Source organism: Lissotriton vulgaris, chromosome 1_1, assembly GCF_964263255.1.
Source record: "Lissotriton vulgaris chromosome 1_1, aLisVul1.2, whole genome shotgun sequence".
Classification (NCBI taxonomy): Eukaryota; Metazoa; Chordata; class Amphibia; order Caudata; family Salamandridae; genus Lissotriton; species Lissotriton vulgaris.
In genome coordinates, this window is record NC_141685.1 from 1,512,845,027 (window position 1) to 1,512,862,804 (window position 17,778).

Consider the following 17,778-nt stretch of genomic DNA (forward strand, 5'->3'; position numbering starts at 1 on the left):
TTGAGACTGTGAACTTTACAGAGTAACCTATATTGTATGCTTTATGGTTGTGCCCATGGTGGTGCGGGTACGGGTGGTTTCTCCCTTCCTCCTCGGGGGTTTCTTTGTGTAGATCAGATGGGGCGACAGGCACACTGCAGTTTGGGGTGGCTTTCTAGTCAGCAGGGGTGCAGGGTGGGGGGCGTTGTAACGGGTTCTTGGTTGGGGGGTGGTTGGTGGGGACTTGGTTGTGTTGTGTGTTTTCTATTCTCTTTCTCTTTTCATGGTATATTACTGAATGCAAGCATGCTGGATCTGTGGTTATGGGAGGGGGTTGGGTTGTGTCGTTCTTCCTGGGATGGGGGGGGTGAGATGCAGGTTCTTTCTTGGAACGTCAATGGTTTGGGTGACAGGATTAAACGTGGCATTGTGTTACAATTTATAAGGCGTCATGCCCCTGATGTTGTGTTCCTCCAAGAAACCCACTTGATTGGTTATGCCTGTAAAGCTCTTGACCGTCGGGGCTACCGATTGGCCGCCCACGCTGGTTTCACCTCCGGCTCCCGGGGAGTGGGTATAATGGTTAAATCCTCCCTGGCCCTTGAGATTGATGATGTTGTCCTAGATGATCGGGGACGATATGCTGCTGTTTCGGGGAGATGGGAAGGGAAGCCAATTGTGTTAGTGGTTGTTTATATCCCCCCGGGGCTGCAGGCCACCACGTACGCCGATCTCGACGAGACTCTTCTTGGTCTCCCCGATGGTTTGCTGATCATGGGTGGAGACTTTAACTCCGTGATGTCTGGTGAATGTGATCGACTGCCCCCTAGAGTTCTGCCGCAGTCCCAGATGTGGCTCAATGATATGACTGAAACTTTTGGTCTGGTGGATGTTTGGCGTTCGCTGCACCCCACCCAGACGCAGTATACCTTCCACTGCGCATGGCAGCCTCTCTCGGATAGACTACTTCTTTATGCTGGCGTCTACCCTATCCTTGGTACGGGAAGTTCGTCATCTTCCCCGGGGTATCTCGGATCATTCCCCCTTGCTGATTAAGATCTCTGTGGGTGGTCTATTTGGTAACAGAGTTCCCCCTGTTCCCCCCTGGCACTTCTGGAACCCCCGGCTCCGCTCAGACTTGGTGAAGGCTATTGATTGTTATTTTGATGAAAATGTGGATTCGGTGACCTCCCCTACGGTTCTCTGGGAGGCCTTTAAAACGGTCATTCGGGGATCCGCACTGTCTCTTATTGCTGCTGAGCGGAGGGCTAAGAGGGAGGCCGTGCTGGCCCTTGAGGCTGAAATTACAGCACTTGAAAGTGAGCTGGGCGGGGATGACACGCCTGCGCTTTTACATACTCTGGAGTTGAAACAGGCGGATTACAAGGCTTGTGTGACCGATGCTGCTAAGTTGATGCGAGCGAATCAGTTGGGCCGGCTGTATGATGTGGGTGACAAGGCTAGCAAACTCCTAGCGTGGCTGGATAAGGCTGAAAGAGCGAATCGTGTTGTACTCGTCATTGTTCGTGAGTCTGGTGAATGTGTGTCTGACCCCGGTGAGATTGTTGACTGTTTTGTTGATCATTTCCGGAAGGTTTATACCCCGGTGAGTGATCGCGATGAGGCTGATTCCCGTTTACTGTTGCGTGATATAGCTCTTCCTCGTGTCTGGGAGGAGGAGGGTCTGGCTCTGGAGGCTCCCTTTACGGTGGATGAGATTGCCCTCGCTATCAGATCCCTGCGCTCGGGCAAGGCGATGGGGCCCAATGGTTTGCCTATCGAGCTTTACAAACTTCGTCCAGACAAGATGGCCGCCCATCTGCGCAGCATGTTTCTAGACGCGTTCGAGGCAGGAGTCCTTCCGCTTGAACAGCGCCTTCGCACTATAGTAGTCATTTATAAGGATGGCAAGCCTCGTGATCGCTGTACCTCCTACCGCCCCATTTCCCTGCTAAACGCAGAACCTAAAATCCTTGCCAAGGTTCTGGCCAATCGGTTGTTGACGGTGATTTGTGACCTGATCCATCCGGATCAATCCGGCTTCATACCACATAGGAACACGGCCCTGAATCTGCGTCGGCTTCATGGTGTTCTCGCGAGAGCTTCAACTCTCACGGAGCCTGCGGTGGTAGCCTCCCTGGACGCTACGATGGCTTTTGACACCATTGAATGGCCTTATCTTTGGGCGGCCCTCTCCAAGTTCGGCTTCGGCCCTAACTTTATTGCGTGGGTCAGGCTTCTTTATGAACAACCGCTGGCCCAGGTCGTGGTTAATGGCAGAAGTTCTGACCCCTTCCCATTGGGACGCGGCACCCGTCAGGGATGTCCGCTTTCCCCGCTTCTGTTTGCACTGGCGCTTGAACCCCTTGGGGCATGGCTCCGGTGGGAACCCTCGATTAAAGGGATCCGATGGGCGCCAGATCTAGAGGATCGCATCTCACTGTATGCCGACGACATCCTCCTTTACTTTACTTCCCCTCAAAAGTCCTTGAACGTGCTCTTCGACGTTCTTACATCCTTCGATAAGAATTCCGGATTGGTCATCAATTGGACCAAATCCTATGTATATGTTATAGTCAGGGTTCTGCCGCCGTTGCCTCGTAGGTTTCCAATTCTGGTAGCGGAAGACGGTTTTAAATATTTGGGGATCTATGTCTCTACGGTTTCTGCGGTGCGTTATGAACGGAATCTTTATGCTCCGCTCCGTCGTCTTAAACAGGATGTGAGGCGATGGCGTGAATTGCCCCTGTCTCCGCTGGGCCGAGCGGCGCTCTTTAAAATGATGTCGCTCCCTCGATTTCTCTATGCGTTGCAGAATTTCTTCGACCCGGTCTCTGCTCGCTACTTCCGCGAGATCGAAAGTCTACAGCGGCAATTGATCTGGGACGGTCGTGCCCGTATTGCGCTGTCTAAGCTCACCCTTCCCTGGTACGACGACGGTATCGCTTTGCCAGATATCAAACGATACTACTGGGCCTCGCACCTGAGTGCCATTATTTCACGTAACGTATTCACCGGAACCCGCTCCTGCCTTTGCCCTGGACAAGTTTTTGCTGCCCGGTGGCAACTTCAATAGGGCTTTGTACTCGAAGTCACCAATCCGTCTCCTTACGGGTCCTACGAAGTGTGCGGTGCGGGCCTGGAGGGATGCAACTGTGGCTACGGGCTGGAGTGGCAAGTTGACACGTATGACCCCACTGTACGACTCTGATCGATTGGGCAACCTCTGGCAGACGAAAGGGTTTGACAGGTGGGACATGATTGGGATCAGTAAGGTGGAGGATCTTTGGGCCAGGGGCACTGTGAAGTCCTTTGAAGCCCTAAAACTGGAATACCAGCTTGATGATAGGGAGCATTTTCGGTATATGCAGGTTCGACATGCCTTGTCCTCAGCCTTTCCCCCTGGGACTGATATTCCGCAATCCTCCCCACTTGAGGATCGTATCCTAGACGGCCACGTCGCTGATAGTACGATTTCCTTAATATATAAGAAGCTCATTAACAACAGGGCTGACCTGCTGGGGAAACTTTGTGCTTCCTGGACGGTGGACGGGCTTGAATTAGACGATGAGGATTGGCAGTCGGCTGTTTCTTCCCCTAAGGAAGTGGCTATTCCGGCCCGACTTCGTTTTGTCCAGCTAAAGATCCTCCACCGTGTGTATGTAACTGGTATGCGACTGGTGCGAATGGGGCTTGCGACGGATGGACGGTGTAGGCGTGGGTGTGGTATGGATGGTACTTTTCTTCATGTTCTGTGGGAATGTCCGGTTGTCTCGGCCTACTGGTCCAGGGTGCATGATGTGATGGGATGTGTCACTGGAGTCCCCCTCCTTCCTGAGGCACGGCGCTGCTTGCTCAATGTGTGGGAGCCTACGGACTGTACTGCTGCTCAGACGTTCTGGGTCACTCTGGGCAACATGGTTGCCAAGAGGGACATAGCTCAGCTCTGGGGCTCCGCCAGGCCACCACGGCTCAGTGCCTGGAAAGATAACATGGACTGGTGCATGTTTCGAGAAAAGACGGTGTACGAGGCACGGGGTCGCCCCAGGAAATGGTCCAGGGTTTGGGCACAGTGGAATTCGTACCGTGGAGATATTTGTTCCCCTCCACTCGATTATGAGGTTCCTGTCCCCTCCTCCCCATGATTGGCGTTCCGTTTCTGTTTCCCATATCACCTGTATCCTTTCTTCCTTCATGATCGCCCCCCCTCGTCAGATTCATTCCTTCCTATATGTACTCCTTCCCTCTCCCCCCCCCTCTTATGACCCTTGCCAGTATGATGCCATGTGTTTGTGTTTGTTGTTTTTTCTTCGACAAAATCATAAAATTAAACCTTTGATATCCTTTAAGTACTGTTTTATGCTCCACACTATAATGTGTGCTCAGTGATCTTCTCACAAGTGTGCTGTCCTGCTTTATTCTTTCAATATGTGTCATAGCGGCCGGCCCTGAGGGGTTGTAGGCAGATGCTGTGTAACGTGCATTTCATAAATAAAGGTTTTTTTAAAAAAAAGAAAAATTACTAATAATTGTTTTACAAGCAATTAGTAAGGTCAAAATTCTGCATCTTCTAAACTCACTTTTTATTAAATAAGAGCAGCTCTTTTTTAAACTAGATTTCGAACTTTTTTTCAGATCTGCCATTAAAATGCAAATATTATAATAAACGATCCATGCTCTCCCCCAGTTCACTCAAGTCCTAGCTCCTTTGTCTCCTGTCAGCTGAGAACATTGAGAACATACCCGTGATTTTCAAGATAGAGACCGGCCTACTAATTTGTTTCCAATCAAATGTGAAACACAGTTCGCAGTGTGATATTTTCTAATGCTTTTTCATTTAAGTTCTCCATGATACTCTTACTAAAGCAGGAAGAGCTCTTGTATAGACTTGTGCAGACAGCACCACTACTTTGCAGTAAGTAGCAGGTCAGCTCAACTAAACATGCACAAGAGCAAGTTTATTTTAGTAAGAAGAGTCGGGCAGAAACGTATATGTTAACATGATACATTTGTGAGCCTCTGAGGCCAAATTATAGGCACAGTTGACTGTCCCTCTTTGAGCTGCAGTGCACGCTCAAGTCTGTGCTCACAGGTGCCGAGTAGGACATCACCCTCTATCACAACAAGGGCATTGTTTACAGGACAGGCAGAAACCCACACCTGCACTGCGAACAGTGCATTAGGGTAGGTGGAAGTCATTGGTGTGCTTTTCACTGTGCAGCTGACAACTTCCTGCATTTGAAAATAGTTGGGGGGTGCAGAGATCCCCCTACAGGCGGGCACAGTGAGTGACATTAGGCACCTGCAAGGGTTTGCTGTGGGGAGAGTCTGTGGGATGCTCTGTTACACAAACCTGGATGTGCCTTGAATAGTCTCAGACACTCTCCGGTGCTGTGCTAGCCAACCCACTACTACTGAAATACCTACTTAAATGGGCAGCGAAACATACTAAATTATGTTTAGACACATCCATATGAACAAATTAACACTATTTACTTTTTCTTTTTGTAGGAATGCCTTCCGAGTATGCCCAGCTGCCAGGAGTTTACAGCGGCGAGTATCTATCATTCCAGTGAGTTCACAAACTGGAGAAGAATCACTGTACTTTTACCGCAGAAAACATGGTAAGACATCTTAGGATGCTGACATAGCAAACACACATGATCCAATTACTATTACAGGGGGAAGTGGAGCCAGAATGTGCCCCACACCGGACGCACAGCTTTAGGTGCAACATACTGATGCCAAAAGTCGTTCAAGTTCATCAATTTTTATTTTTTATTTTCTTTGAAGTTATTTCATCCATTACGTTGTTCATGGTTAATCGGTCACATGTTGGACAAACTATGTTCACATTTAAACACCTTAATGCTAAAGACATGCCATGACGAGCCTTGTTCTGTAGCCAGGAATGTTACATAGATATTCTTCGATTAGATTATTTCCGTCACCCAATGCATTTCGTGCCTTTCTTTGCACTTCGTCAGGGGTTCACTACAATTATTAAAAAACATGACTATTAGGTTATATCCAAAAATGACTATGATTTATCAATTTATACAACAAATAGACCTCGTGTCAGGTAAGCTGGTTTGTAACTTAAAGCTAATAATCAATGTTTTGCCCGCTGAAATTCATGTTAATAAATAACATTTTCTAAATGCCCATCGTTCACTTTGCGCTCCTTTCCAGTCAATCCCCAAAATGTTTTCAACCCAGTAACTACCCTCTTTCTCCTCAGTTGCTTGTTTCACATTTAATCCCATAAGCCCGTACCTCGAATGTTCTGGTGACTGCTTCCTCTCATTTCCAAAGTCGTACTAAATGTTAGCCTTCCACTTGATTATCACCACCTGTGTTATATACCTGCCTCCTTGTGCCTTTCCAGATCACCCTCCCTTATGCGTTAAACTACCAAGCCCATAATTCACTGTTATTGTTCTTTGCAAAAGCTAGTGTGAAACATTTAATCGTCTTTGATTTTCCATCACAGATTAACACGTTTAGTTTGCACTTTTAGATTTTATACCACCGATACACATTTCATCCATGTTATGTAAGCGCTCATTATTGTGAACAAATCAACAAAAAGTTCCCCGCCCTCCCGTAGGTGTGATTTCAAACATTGATCATCCCAAACATCCCATCGTGTTAGGTTGAGCTGTGTTGCATTTAAAAAGATAAACATGTCCTGATTAAACACAAACATAAGTCCAGCCGATTTTCATCTGCTATTATGTTCCATAAAAAAGGTAGTTGGTACTTTATCATTTTCGAAGAGAGATGTAAAAATAGTCCTGCATGTGACAAATGGCCTTTTGTGGATAGCTGTTCCATAATCAATGGGTGCTACTCGTCGGGTGGACAGAAGAGTAGTTTAAATCACAAAAATAGTGACAGAGTGCACACCAGTTCTTTCGCGTTCAGTAGACGGTCATTTTTTTCTTTGTTTAGCGTGCTAGCCCGGAAGGCGGGGAACTTTTTGTTGATTTGTTCACAATAATGAGCGCTTACATAACATGGATGAAATGTGTATCGGTGGTATAAAATCTAAAAGTGCAAACTAAACGTGTTAATCTGTGATGGAAAATCAAAGACGATTAAATGTTTCACACTAGCTTTTGCAAAGAACAATAACAGTGAATTATGGGCTTGGTAGTTTAACGCATAAGGGAGGGTGATCTGGAAAGGCACGAGGAGGCAGGTATATAACACAGGTGGTGATAATCAAGTGGAAGGCTAACATTTAGTACGACTTTGGAAATGAGAGGAAGCAGTCACCAGAACATTCGAGGTACGGGCTTATGGGATTAAATGTGAAACAAGCAACTGAGGAGAAAGAGGGTAGTTACTGGGTTGAAAACATTTTGGGGATTGACTGGAAAGGAGCGCAAAGTGAACGATGGGCATTTAGAAAATGTTATTTATTAACATGAATTTCAGCGGGCAAAACATTGATTATTAGCTTTAAGTTACAAACCAGCTTACCTGACACGAGGTCTATTTGTTGTATAAATTGATAAATCATAGTCATTTTTGGATATAACCTAATAGTCATGTTTTTTAATAATTGTAGTGAACCCCTGACGAAGTGCAAAGAAAGGCACGAAATGCATTGGGTGACGGAAATAATCTAATCGAAGAATATCTATGTAACATTCCTGGCTACAGAACAAGGCTCGTCATGGCATGTCTTTAGCATTAAGGTGTTTAAATGTGAACATAGTTTGTCCAACATGTGACCGATTAACCATGAACAACGTAATGGATGAAATAACTTCAAAGAAAATAAAAAATAAAAATTGATGAACTTGAACGACTTTTGGCATCAGTATGTTGCACCTAAAGCTGTGCGTCCGGTGTGGGGCACATTCTGGCTCCACTTCCCCCTGTGATTCTTCAATTCACGTGGTCGGGCAGTCCACGGTTCCGGGCCAGCACGCTAAACAAAGAAAAAAATGACCGTCTACTGAACGCGAAAGAACTGGTGTGCACTCTGTCACTATTTTTGTGATTCCAATTACTATTACCTCAGATTTACTACCATTTTAACAAAGTTCAGTTCATGAGCGCTTTCATCACTTACAAAGCCCATTAAATCCCATGCCTCAAACCACAACACGTAACACAGTGGACTTCTCTGCTAATTGTCTAGCACACCGTTAGCTGTAAGACTTTGTTGTGCTGGAATATTGCATTATTGCTCTCTGACGTGGATTATAATCATTGATGTATATCCTCTTCCCAAGTTACAAGGCAAAGCCACAGACAATGACCAACAATAGGAGAGAGGGCAGTTAATGACTGGTATAGCCCACGGTTACCCTCCCAGTGCGGCTCTGCTGCCCTATTCTTTAATGTGGCCCAATAGCACTACTATACACCTATCCCCATAGTTGCATATCTGGCTCCCTATTCATTCCCTCCCATCGTCATGCCAATTGTACAAGGCGCAGTCTCATTCTTCTCTGTATGTGTAGATACACTCCTTAACGAATATTCTGTATTTTTGATATTAATGATGCATATGCTGACAAATATTTTGTTGAATTTTTGTTTCCCCTATATATATATCTTTGTTTCTCTCCCCTCTCTTTCTGTTGGTATATGTTGTAAAACTGAATAATTAAAGTATTAAAAAATATAAAAAATAAAACCCAGCGATGAACACAAAGAGAAACATTGAAATCTTTGGTCTGGACGTATATACTAGTCAAATCAAATAAAAAATTATTTGATAGGACAATATCCATAAAAGCACAATCACGTACAAAAAATTAAAAGCACAAATTCATGTTCACAACAAAACAATTTCAATAAAATTGGCCACAAGGGCAAAATAGTAAAAGAAACACATACAGCAACTTTCTAGCGGAGCCCACACATTTTGAGGCGCTATTCACCGGTTGCACGTCGTTTTACGAGCTCGTACAACAATTCTCAAAAAGGTACCAACACGGATAGCTAACCCATCATCTTCCAATAAGAATATGCTCCTATGTGCATCTACTAAGTGGATAGTTAGAGGTTTTTTTTAATAACGATATTAAGAGACATTTTGCGTACTTTATGTAAAACTTGCAGAATTTTTTTTTTTAACATTGTTTGACCACTCTGCCCGTCGCACGGGCAAGGTAGAGAATCAAGGTTTGCGCTGTACCCAAGGGGGAAACAGAGCAAGAATTTAACAGTACTGGCTCTCAAACGGAAAAGGAGTCCCTTCTTCCAATGACATATGAATATTCTAAGATAACTAACCAGGAGATACGAGGTGGGCTTAATGGTCATAACATTTGCAACAGTTGATTTTTTTAGATTCCCTCTCTACTCTTTCCTTGCTACTAAGTGTGTATAGTGCCACCCCAAGGGCTTTTTATGTACAGTCTCAGTTGCATTTAGAGTAGAAAAGACCCTGTCATAATTAACTCGACTTAGTCTCTGACTTACCACGGCAAGCTGCGGAATATCTTTCCCTTTCTCAAAGTTAATGCAATCACCTATTATCTCTCTTGTGAGGAACGCTGCTGGATTTTTCAATATGGCGAGCCAGAATAAGGCGGGGTGGGCCCTTATAAAATCCTCAATGTAGCTTAATTTCAGTTTGCTATTGCAAACGTACCGGGGGTGGAGATTGGTGTGCCCAATAGTTTCTGACAGAATCTGTTTTCCTTCTGCTGGATGCTGTAGCTTTTAGCGGTATCCCAAACCTCTGCGCCATAGGTAGCTGTAGGTATACATTGGCATTTTAAAAAAATTAAAATCGCTAAAATGGCCCCTGTCCTCTTTGGCCGAGGAAGACTAAGGATGGAATTGGTGGCCTTTGAGAACTTGTTCTTACAATGCACCATATGTTCAGACCAAGTGCCGTTCGCAGCAAAGACCAACCCAATTTAAGGAAAAGTGCTAGTGCATTTCAATATTTGATTACCCACAGATATGGAATTTAGGGAATGTTTTCTCTGCCTACAAGACATTATGAACGATTTCTTTAAAATTGGTACACAGATCTAGACTGGCCATAAAATCAATAAATCACTGCACTAAAGTGCGTAGGGCATTAGGTGTGCGGGCCATTAAAACCGCATCAACAGCATATAATAACACAGGAAATTTTGCTGAAGACTCTGGGAACATCATTAGTGATTGTGGTCAATGATTTGCACAAATTGTTTTTATAAATGATAAAAAGAAGAATGTCAAGACGCACCCCTGCCTGACCCCTCTACATACTTTGATGTAATTGGAAACCTCGCCCCCACCATGATCCTAACCCTGGCATTCAATTCTTTATGTAGGTAGACCAGAAAATGCACCAATGCCTCATCCAGGCCATATTCTAAGAGAATGGACCATAAGCATGACCTATTAACAAAATCAAAAGCAGAGGTCAGTCCATAAAAGCCAACTACATTGGCGATCGCTGTGCTATGGTATATTTCCCAATGATTAAATTAAGATTTAGGCATTGTTGGTTTGTGCCTACTTTGCTCCTAAATCCCAGTTGACATGGTTCTAAAATATGGTCTTCCTAGGTCTATATTAGGATCTTGTTGTATACAACTCTGCCTAAGATTTCTAGGGTGTTATCTATCAAGGAAATCGGTCTGTAGTAACTGGTTTAGGAGCGATCACCCTTTTTAAAAATTGGAACAATAATGCTTGTGGACCATGAGCTTGGTAGCAGAGCATTGGTTAAGTTATTAAAAACGTTTAACAGAGGCGGCGCCCAATAATCAGGTTTGTACTTAAGAAGATCGATGGGTAACCCATCAGGACCTGGGGCTTTATTACCCACACTCTGGTGGATAGCTTACTCTACCTCAGACAACAATATTAAAATCCTAGTTGGGGCCCTGTGCTTAAAACGGTCTGCTTCTTGTGCAGGGGCTGTGTAGATCATTGATAAATGGGCTTCCCATGCTTCACTTGTTATGTTGCAGCTTATTAGGAATAGTAACTGTCCCGTTGACCTCAAATCCTCAACTGCAGCCAGTATGAGTTCCCATTCTTTTTGACGAGTGCATTCAGTGATCTTTTAATATTTCTTCCTTCCTTTTAGCGGTCACTAGATTATACTTCTGCCTTAACAATTTAACAAGTGGGATGCACCTCGGACTGGTCAAAAGGGCCTTGTGTATTAGCCCCCGAGCACTCACGGTTAAACCATCTGGGTATGTGTTGCACAGCAGTGGTGGGTTTCGATAGTAAGGATTTGATGGCCTCGCAAAGTTTAGCAAAAGCATTAATTACCTCAGGGTAAGGATCCTGTGCTAACAGACAAGAGTCAATAGGGCTCTGATTGTCCTTTGCCATCATACCGAACAGGTCAGTATTATTGATACCCCGCCTGACCCGTCTTAAATTGTCTGTTGGGGGGATATGTTCCTGGCACCACATTCGATATTGAATATTGGTCTGGGAGACAATCTCAGCACTGTTTTGATCGGATTGTGATCACTGTGAGTTGTAGCGATGACTTCAGCTTTCAATAAATAATCCTCTAGGGCGGGGGGAATAAAAAGATAATCAATGGTGGAAGCACTACCCCTCCATCTAAATGTCGGCTCAGGGGGGTTATTATCAGTTGTTACGGCTGCAATGTCCATAACATTGATTAGGTTATGATTATTCAAATGTTCCATTAATTCCTCACCTTCCTCACCCCTGCAGCAGATTTGTCCACTACTACAAGGCCATTTACTGGTCCTACTACAGGGTAACCTAGCGCTAAAGTCACCTCCCAAACAAATACCAACGGTTTTATTGAGACTATTGCAGTGCTGTAGGGTGGCTACAAATTCGAATAGGTTTGTGAAGTTTCCATTTGGTGTTGAGTGGAAGTCATTGTTGTAGAAGTAAATTAAGTAAATAGAAATACCCCTTTTATACAATACAGCTTGGAACTTGTCATAGGGCCTTAACGCAACCTCCTGCAGCAATTATTTCCCAGATCGATAGGCCCCCAAGGGTCCTCCAAATTTAGGGTTTGGGCTACAATACTGAAACATTGAAATCCATCGATTTATAGTTCTTGGGATGCCCATGTCTCTTGAAACATGAGGATATTCTGCGGTCTCACCAGTTTTAGCCAGTCCAGTTGATGTTTTTTAGACTGGAGGCCGGCCACATTCCATCTCAAAATACTCAAATCTGGAATGACAGAAACCTTAGTTGGAGTGTCAGCGTCATGGGTCTCAGTTGCAGGCGGGGAGATACAAACATGTGAACAGTGTGTGAAGCTCTATTGATGACAGTAGTCAATACTGGGTGTCCAATTCGGACAAAGCCAGAAACCTATTGTGTACAGTCGGGAGGGGAGGCTCATTTATAGAAGGAACAGGGTTCTGTTTATAAAAGTAGCCCAATGATAATGAAAAGATAGTAGTATTGTTAGTTGTTGTGGTCTCTTGGGCTCTCAATAGGGATCTTACCATAGATGGCCTGCGAAAATTGATCACAATACAGTCTCCTTCTATATTCTTAGGAGAGACACCAAACCACGCAACTCTGCGTACCATAATGATCTTGTTCAGGACTAACACGTTGAACCTCCTGTTCTTTGATAGCCAATCCATGCACTTACTGCGTAGATCAACCCAGGTCTCCATCTGGTCCCTCTTAAGAGTTGGTACACCTGCAAGCACCAGCACAAAGGGGCAAGCGGCCGGTAGTAAGCGCAAACCATCTGAGTTTAGCATCAGAAAATTTTAGATCAAAGTGTCGTATGAATTGCCACTTGATTTGCCTGACATTAGCTTTGGTTGCTCACCATCTGATCTATTAATACAACCTGGAGTAAAGTTAGAGAGCACATTTGTGACTGACTCATCTGTAGATGATGAACCATTACTATTGGGGAGAAGGGTTGGTGCTGCACTCGCCTTAGGTTAAAAACATTCCCTAACTTGTCTACATGTACTGCATGTGCTGCCAGCCAAAGGCCTAGTGGGAGAAGAGGTGGTGATAGAGGTAGTGACAGGGGGTTGGTTAGCAACTAGAGAGGTGCTAAGGATCACAGTGGGCCGCCATGATTTGTTCTGTTTCCAGTGGTTGACTAAGCTTTTTTATAAGTGTGTCCAAGTGATCTAAGCATTCCAAAAGAGATGTACGTTTTGTGTCTGACAACTCATTAAATCACTTCGACTCTCTGTCAGTAACAATATTAACAAAGGCGTCCTCAAAACCCACATAGCCAGATGCCACCTCACTCTGTGTGCAGATGGTGCGGCGCAACTTTCCATGTAACGCTGCCTCATAAATACCGGTGCTCAAAGATGACTGCCTCCATGCAGAAAGCAAGTGCGAGAGGAGCCAGTTCGTGGGGGTTGTTTCCTTTTGGTGCAAACAGGTTTCCCACTCTTCCTCTTGCGTTTAACAACTGGGATTCCCTCAGTTGTTGGGGTGTCCATGTTTAACTGAGACTTGTCTGTGTCATGCCCTCTTGGGCTCCCACTCGCTAGCAAGGTATTATTAGAGTCAATCCTCTGATGCTGTGAGGAATACAATACAGTGACAGGTTCAAGGTCGGTTATGGGCCCTCTAGAGGGGGGACTGTTCAGTAGGCCCTCACTACCCAGGGACAACCAGCCCTCAGTAAGTTCGATCTCGCCTGATGCAATGTTAACCAACCTTTGTAGCATGCTGTCAATGCTACTGGTGATAGGGCGTGAGGATGATGTCCCAATACGCTTCCCCATTGCAAATATTCTAAGCCAGTTTAGGTCAAATTTAAATGTCCCAATGTGTTGATACTGCCAAACACTAACCTCGAGCCTCTTAGTCGGGGTGTAACTTGAAAGAGGTATATACTAGTCATTATTCAAACTCACAGCATTGTCTTTAAAGTATTTTCAAAATTCCAGACTCCTACTTTTGAAACTGTAGCACAAATTTGCTCGAGTCTGTTTGTCTTTTTTTGCAAAGTCCTAAGCCTCGCAGTGCATGAGAAATATAATGTCTGCATTTTCTTGTGTATGATTCATTGAGGTAGTAAAGCAGGCCAAACGCAAGCTGAACATAATCAAAGGCATCAAAGAACACAATGCGGGTCATCAAGATGAGCACATATTATCAGTTTAACAGTGCTTGGTGGGCTGCTTGTCCAGCTAAAGGCAACACATGGTGCAAAGGTTCCCACAGCCAACACCTCAATTCAGTCATGTCTTAAGTGCTAGGCTAGGAAAAGCTGTGATGAGTTTGACTATTGTTAGAACTGGGGGTCTCTAGTTGGCAGAGGTAGGTACCTTAGGCCAAATAGGGACCTTTGCTTCTAAGTCAGGGAAAGGAAGGACACCTTCTCAGATAGCCCCTGCTCATCCCCTCGGTAGCTTGGCATGAGCAGCCAGGCTTATCTCCAAGTTTAATGTGTAAAGTATTTGCGACCCCGCTCTCAGTAACCCAATGATGACACCACAAACGGGCTCCACACGAGTTTCATAAAAACAATTATAATTTTATATAAAAAGATATACCTTGAGACCACACGATAAAAATCCAACATATGCGTATTTGTATTATTTCACCTGGCCGGTTATTAGGCCAGCAAGCCCTTGTAGGGTCTTGCAGTATTAATGAGCAATTCTAGATGATACAATGCAGTCCTAATGCAATGCTATGCAGTTCGTAATGCAAGAATCACGCACTTAGCAATGTAAACCTAATGCAGTTCGTTATGCAACAATCAGGCAGTTCGTAATGCCAAATATAATACAATTCGTAGTGCAACAATCAGGTAGGTCGTTATACAAAATAATGCAATGTGTAATGCAACAATCAGGTAGTTCATTATGCAGAAATAATGCAATGCGTAATGCAACAATCAGGCAGTTCGTAATACCAAAATGATGTAATGCGTAATGCACAATCAGGCAGTTCGTAATACCAAAATAATGTACTCCGGCATTGATCACGGTGCTCGAGATGGTCTCCAGGTCACTCCTGCTGACTCGCGGCCAGCTTCTGACAAACTATGCCCCAAACACGGGTATGGTGTAACACAAAGTGTAGCTCCACTCTTCAGCCCCGGGACTGCCACTCCTCGGCAAGTCCGGGCCGCGATATGAGCTTGAGCGGAGGCTCGCGCTCCGAGAATGGGAAAGGCTGAGAGCATTTCACTCCGAGCCCGCACCCCGCCCCAGGCGGAGACACACGCACGCTCGCTAAGTATTACCTGGGGGGGGTGCAACCTCACTCTCCTCTCCTCGTGACCTGGGCCTCCGTTGCGACTTCGTTGATTTGGGCAGGGGAACTCGGGCCCCCGTGACGACGGAGATGGTTTAAGGTCCCTCCTTGGCAAAAGGCAGGCTCGGACCGGCGGCAAAGCTCCTCTGGGGTTGCCGGTCCGGGCCGATGGCATTGACTAAAATCTTAGGCTGCCACAGGACACACACACACAGCGTCGCTGGGACTCACATGAGCTCTGTGGGTGCACGGTCAAAAGACAATCCTCACAAAAGTCTCAGGCTGCACGAAGCACACGCACCCAGCATCGCTGAGACTTCCTTGAGTTCTGGGTGCACACGATCGATCACAGGGCAATCCTCACGAAGGTCTCAGGCTGCACAAAGCACACGCACACAGCGTTGCTGACACACACTTTGATTCTGGGTGCTCAGGATATCAGGACTATCCTCACGAAGGTCTCAGGCTGCACAAAGCACACACACACAGCATCGCTGAGACACACTTGAGTTCCGGGTGCACATGATCCCAGGGCAATCCTCAGAAAGGTCTCAGGCTGCACAAAGCATACGTGCACAGCGTCGCTGAGACTCACTTGGACTCCTGGTGCCCACGATCACAGGACAATTCTTACGAGGGTCTCAGGCTGCAAAAAGCACACGCACACAGCGTCGCTGAGAAACACCTGGAAACTTTTGTGTTCCTGAGTTTCCACAAGAGGGAGCCAGCTCTCCTTGGGCCCTTGGGGATAAGTTACTTCAGGACACAGCACACAGCAAAGTCCTTTCAAGCAGGGGGACACAGCACACAGCAAAGTCCCTTTAGCCTCTCCTTGGTAAAATCAGCAAACTGCAGGCCAGCCCCAGAACACACAGCAAGGGTCAGTCCTTTCCTTCCGTCTCTTCAGCAGAGGTTCCTCTTGACCACAAAGTAGTTTCAATCCTTTTCAGTCTTGATCAGTTCCATTCCAATATTCAGGGGCTTCATCTCTCATAGTTATACCCCTAGATGTCTTTGAAGTCTTTGTGTTCAGGGGACTCGGACCCCTGTCCAAACCAGTTATGGGCGTCTCCCTGCCAGTGACACCTTCTTCCTTTGATTAGTGGGGGTCTAGATCCTCAATCACTCAGCAGGAGATGAAGCCATTGTTTTATGGAGGCAGCCCCGGCCTCTTCACCTCCAGGGGCAACTCCTCCCCCATACACTCCAGATGCAGGTCAGCCTGTGGCTGTCTTACCTCCTCCCCTGGGTCAAGACAATCCCCAGATCCTATCACATTTAAATCCAGACAGACAATCCACAACCAGGCAGAGACACACAGAAATGTTAGAACACAAAAAACCGGGAAACAACACTTACAATGCAACTTTTACAACGCACTACCTTTACAACAAAACTTTTATAACGTAACATCCGTTACAACGCATGCCATTACAACGCAACCATTACAACGAATGTCACTAGAATGCATACCACTACAACGCATGTCATTTCAACACAGTCATTACAACGCATACCATTACAACGCATACCTACACTATCCAACACTTACCCTACTGTTGCACCCCCTGGAGTTAGAATAGTAATTTTTACCCCTACACTATCCAATACTTACCCTACTGTTGCACCCCTGGAGTTAGAATAGTAATTTTTACCCCTACACTATCCAACACTTACCCTACTGTTGCACCCCCTGGAGTGAATAGTAATATTTACCCCTACACTATCCATTACTTACCATACATGCAATGTAATACTATGCGTTGTAATGGTATGCGTTGTAAATGTAGTATGCGTTGTAGTGGAATGAGTTGTAAAGGTAGTTTCAAAGAATTCGTTGTAATGGCATGCGTTGTAATGGAATGCGTTGTAATGGATGTTGCGGTGTAAAAAATGTGTTGTAAAGGTATGCGTTGTAACGGCATACATCCCAAAAAAACAGCTACTTCTAAAAGTGTGGTTTCTAAACCCACCATGCAAAAAAACACCTTCATAAAAAGATGTGTTATTACATTGTGAGTTCAGGCATACTGAACTTCACCTCTCCATCTTAAGCCTATGGGAAGATAGGCTGGAACCATATTACACAGCCTCCTCATTCTGTCCTATGGGTAAGATGGCCTTTCAACAGTGAAAAACGAAATAGAGAGTATTTCACTGTCATGACATGGTACACACCTCAGTACGTGTCCTACCTTTCAAATACACTGCACCCTGCCCAGGGGGTACCCTGGACCTACCATACAGGTGTCTGATGTGCATTAAAAGGGAAGGGTAAGGCCTGGCAAGTGGGTGCACTTGTCATGACAACAAGGCAGTTTAACAATCTGCGCGTGGGCACTGCAGTGGCAGGCCTGAGTGCTCTATTTAAGGCCACTGGTGTGGGTGGCACAATTACTGCTGCAGGCCCACTAGTAGCATTTGCATTACCAGCCCTGGCACACATAGTGCACTTTACTAGGGACTTTACTAGTAAGGCAAACATACCAATCATGGACAACCAATTACCATTACACTTTATACATGGAGCACTTGCACTTTGACACTGATCAACAGTGGCAAAGTGCCCAAAGCATCAAAAATGGAGGAGGTAGAGGCACAAAGTCAGGGGTAATCATG

General features: G+C 45.4%; 1 protein-coding gene across 1 annotated transcript in view; it reads left to right on the plus strand.

Moving 5' to 3' along the window:
- The window catches only part of RELN (reelin), a 1,675,658-nt gene that overhangs the window by 1,179,583 nt on the left and 478,297 nt on the right, over positions 1-17,778 (plus strand). Inside the window, exon 22 of the mRNA XM_086967429.1 lies at positions 5,491-5,603. Coding sequence (XP_086823555.1) covers positions 5,491-5,603 — 113 coding nt within the window. The remainder of the gene's footprint in view (positions 1-5,490; positions 5,604-17,778) is intronic.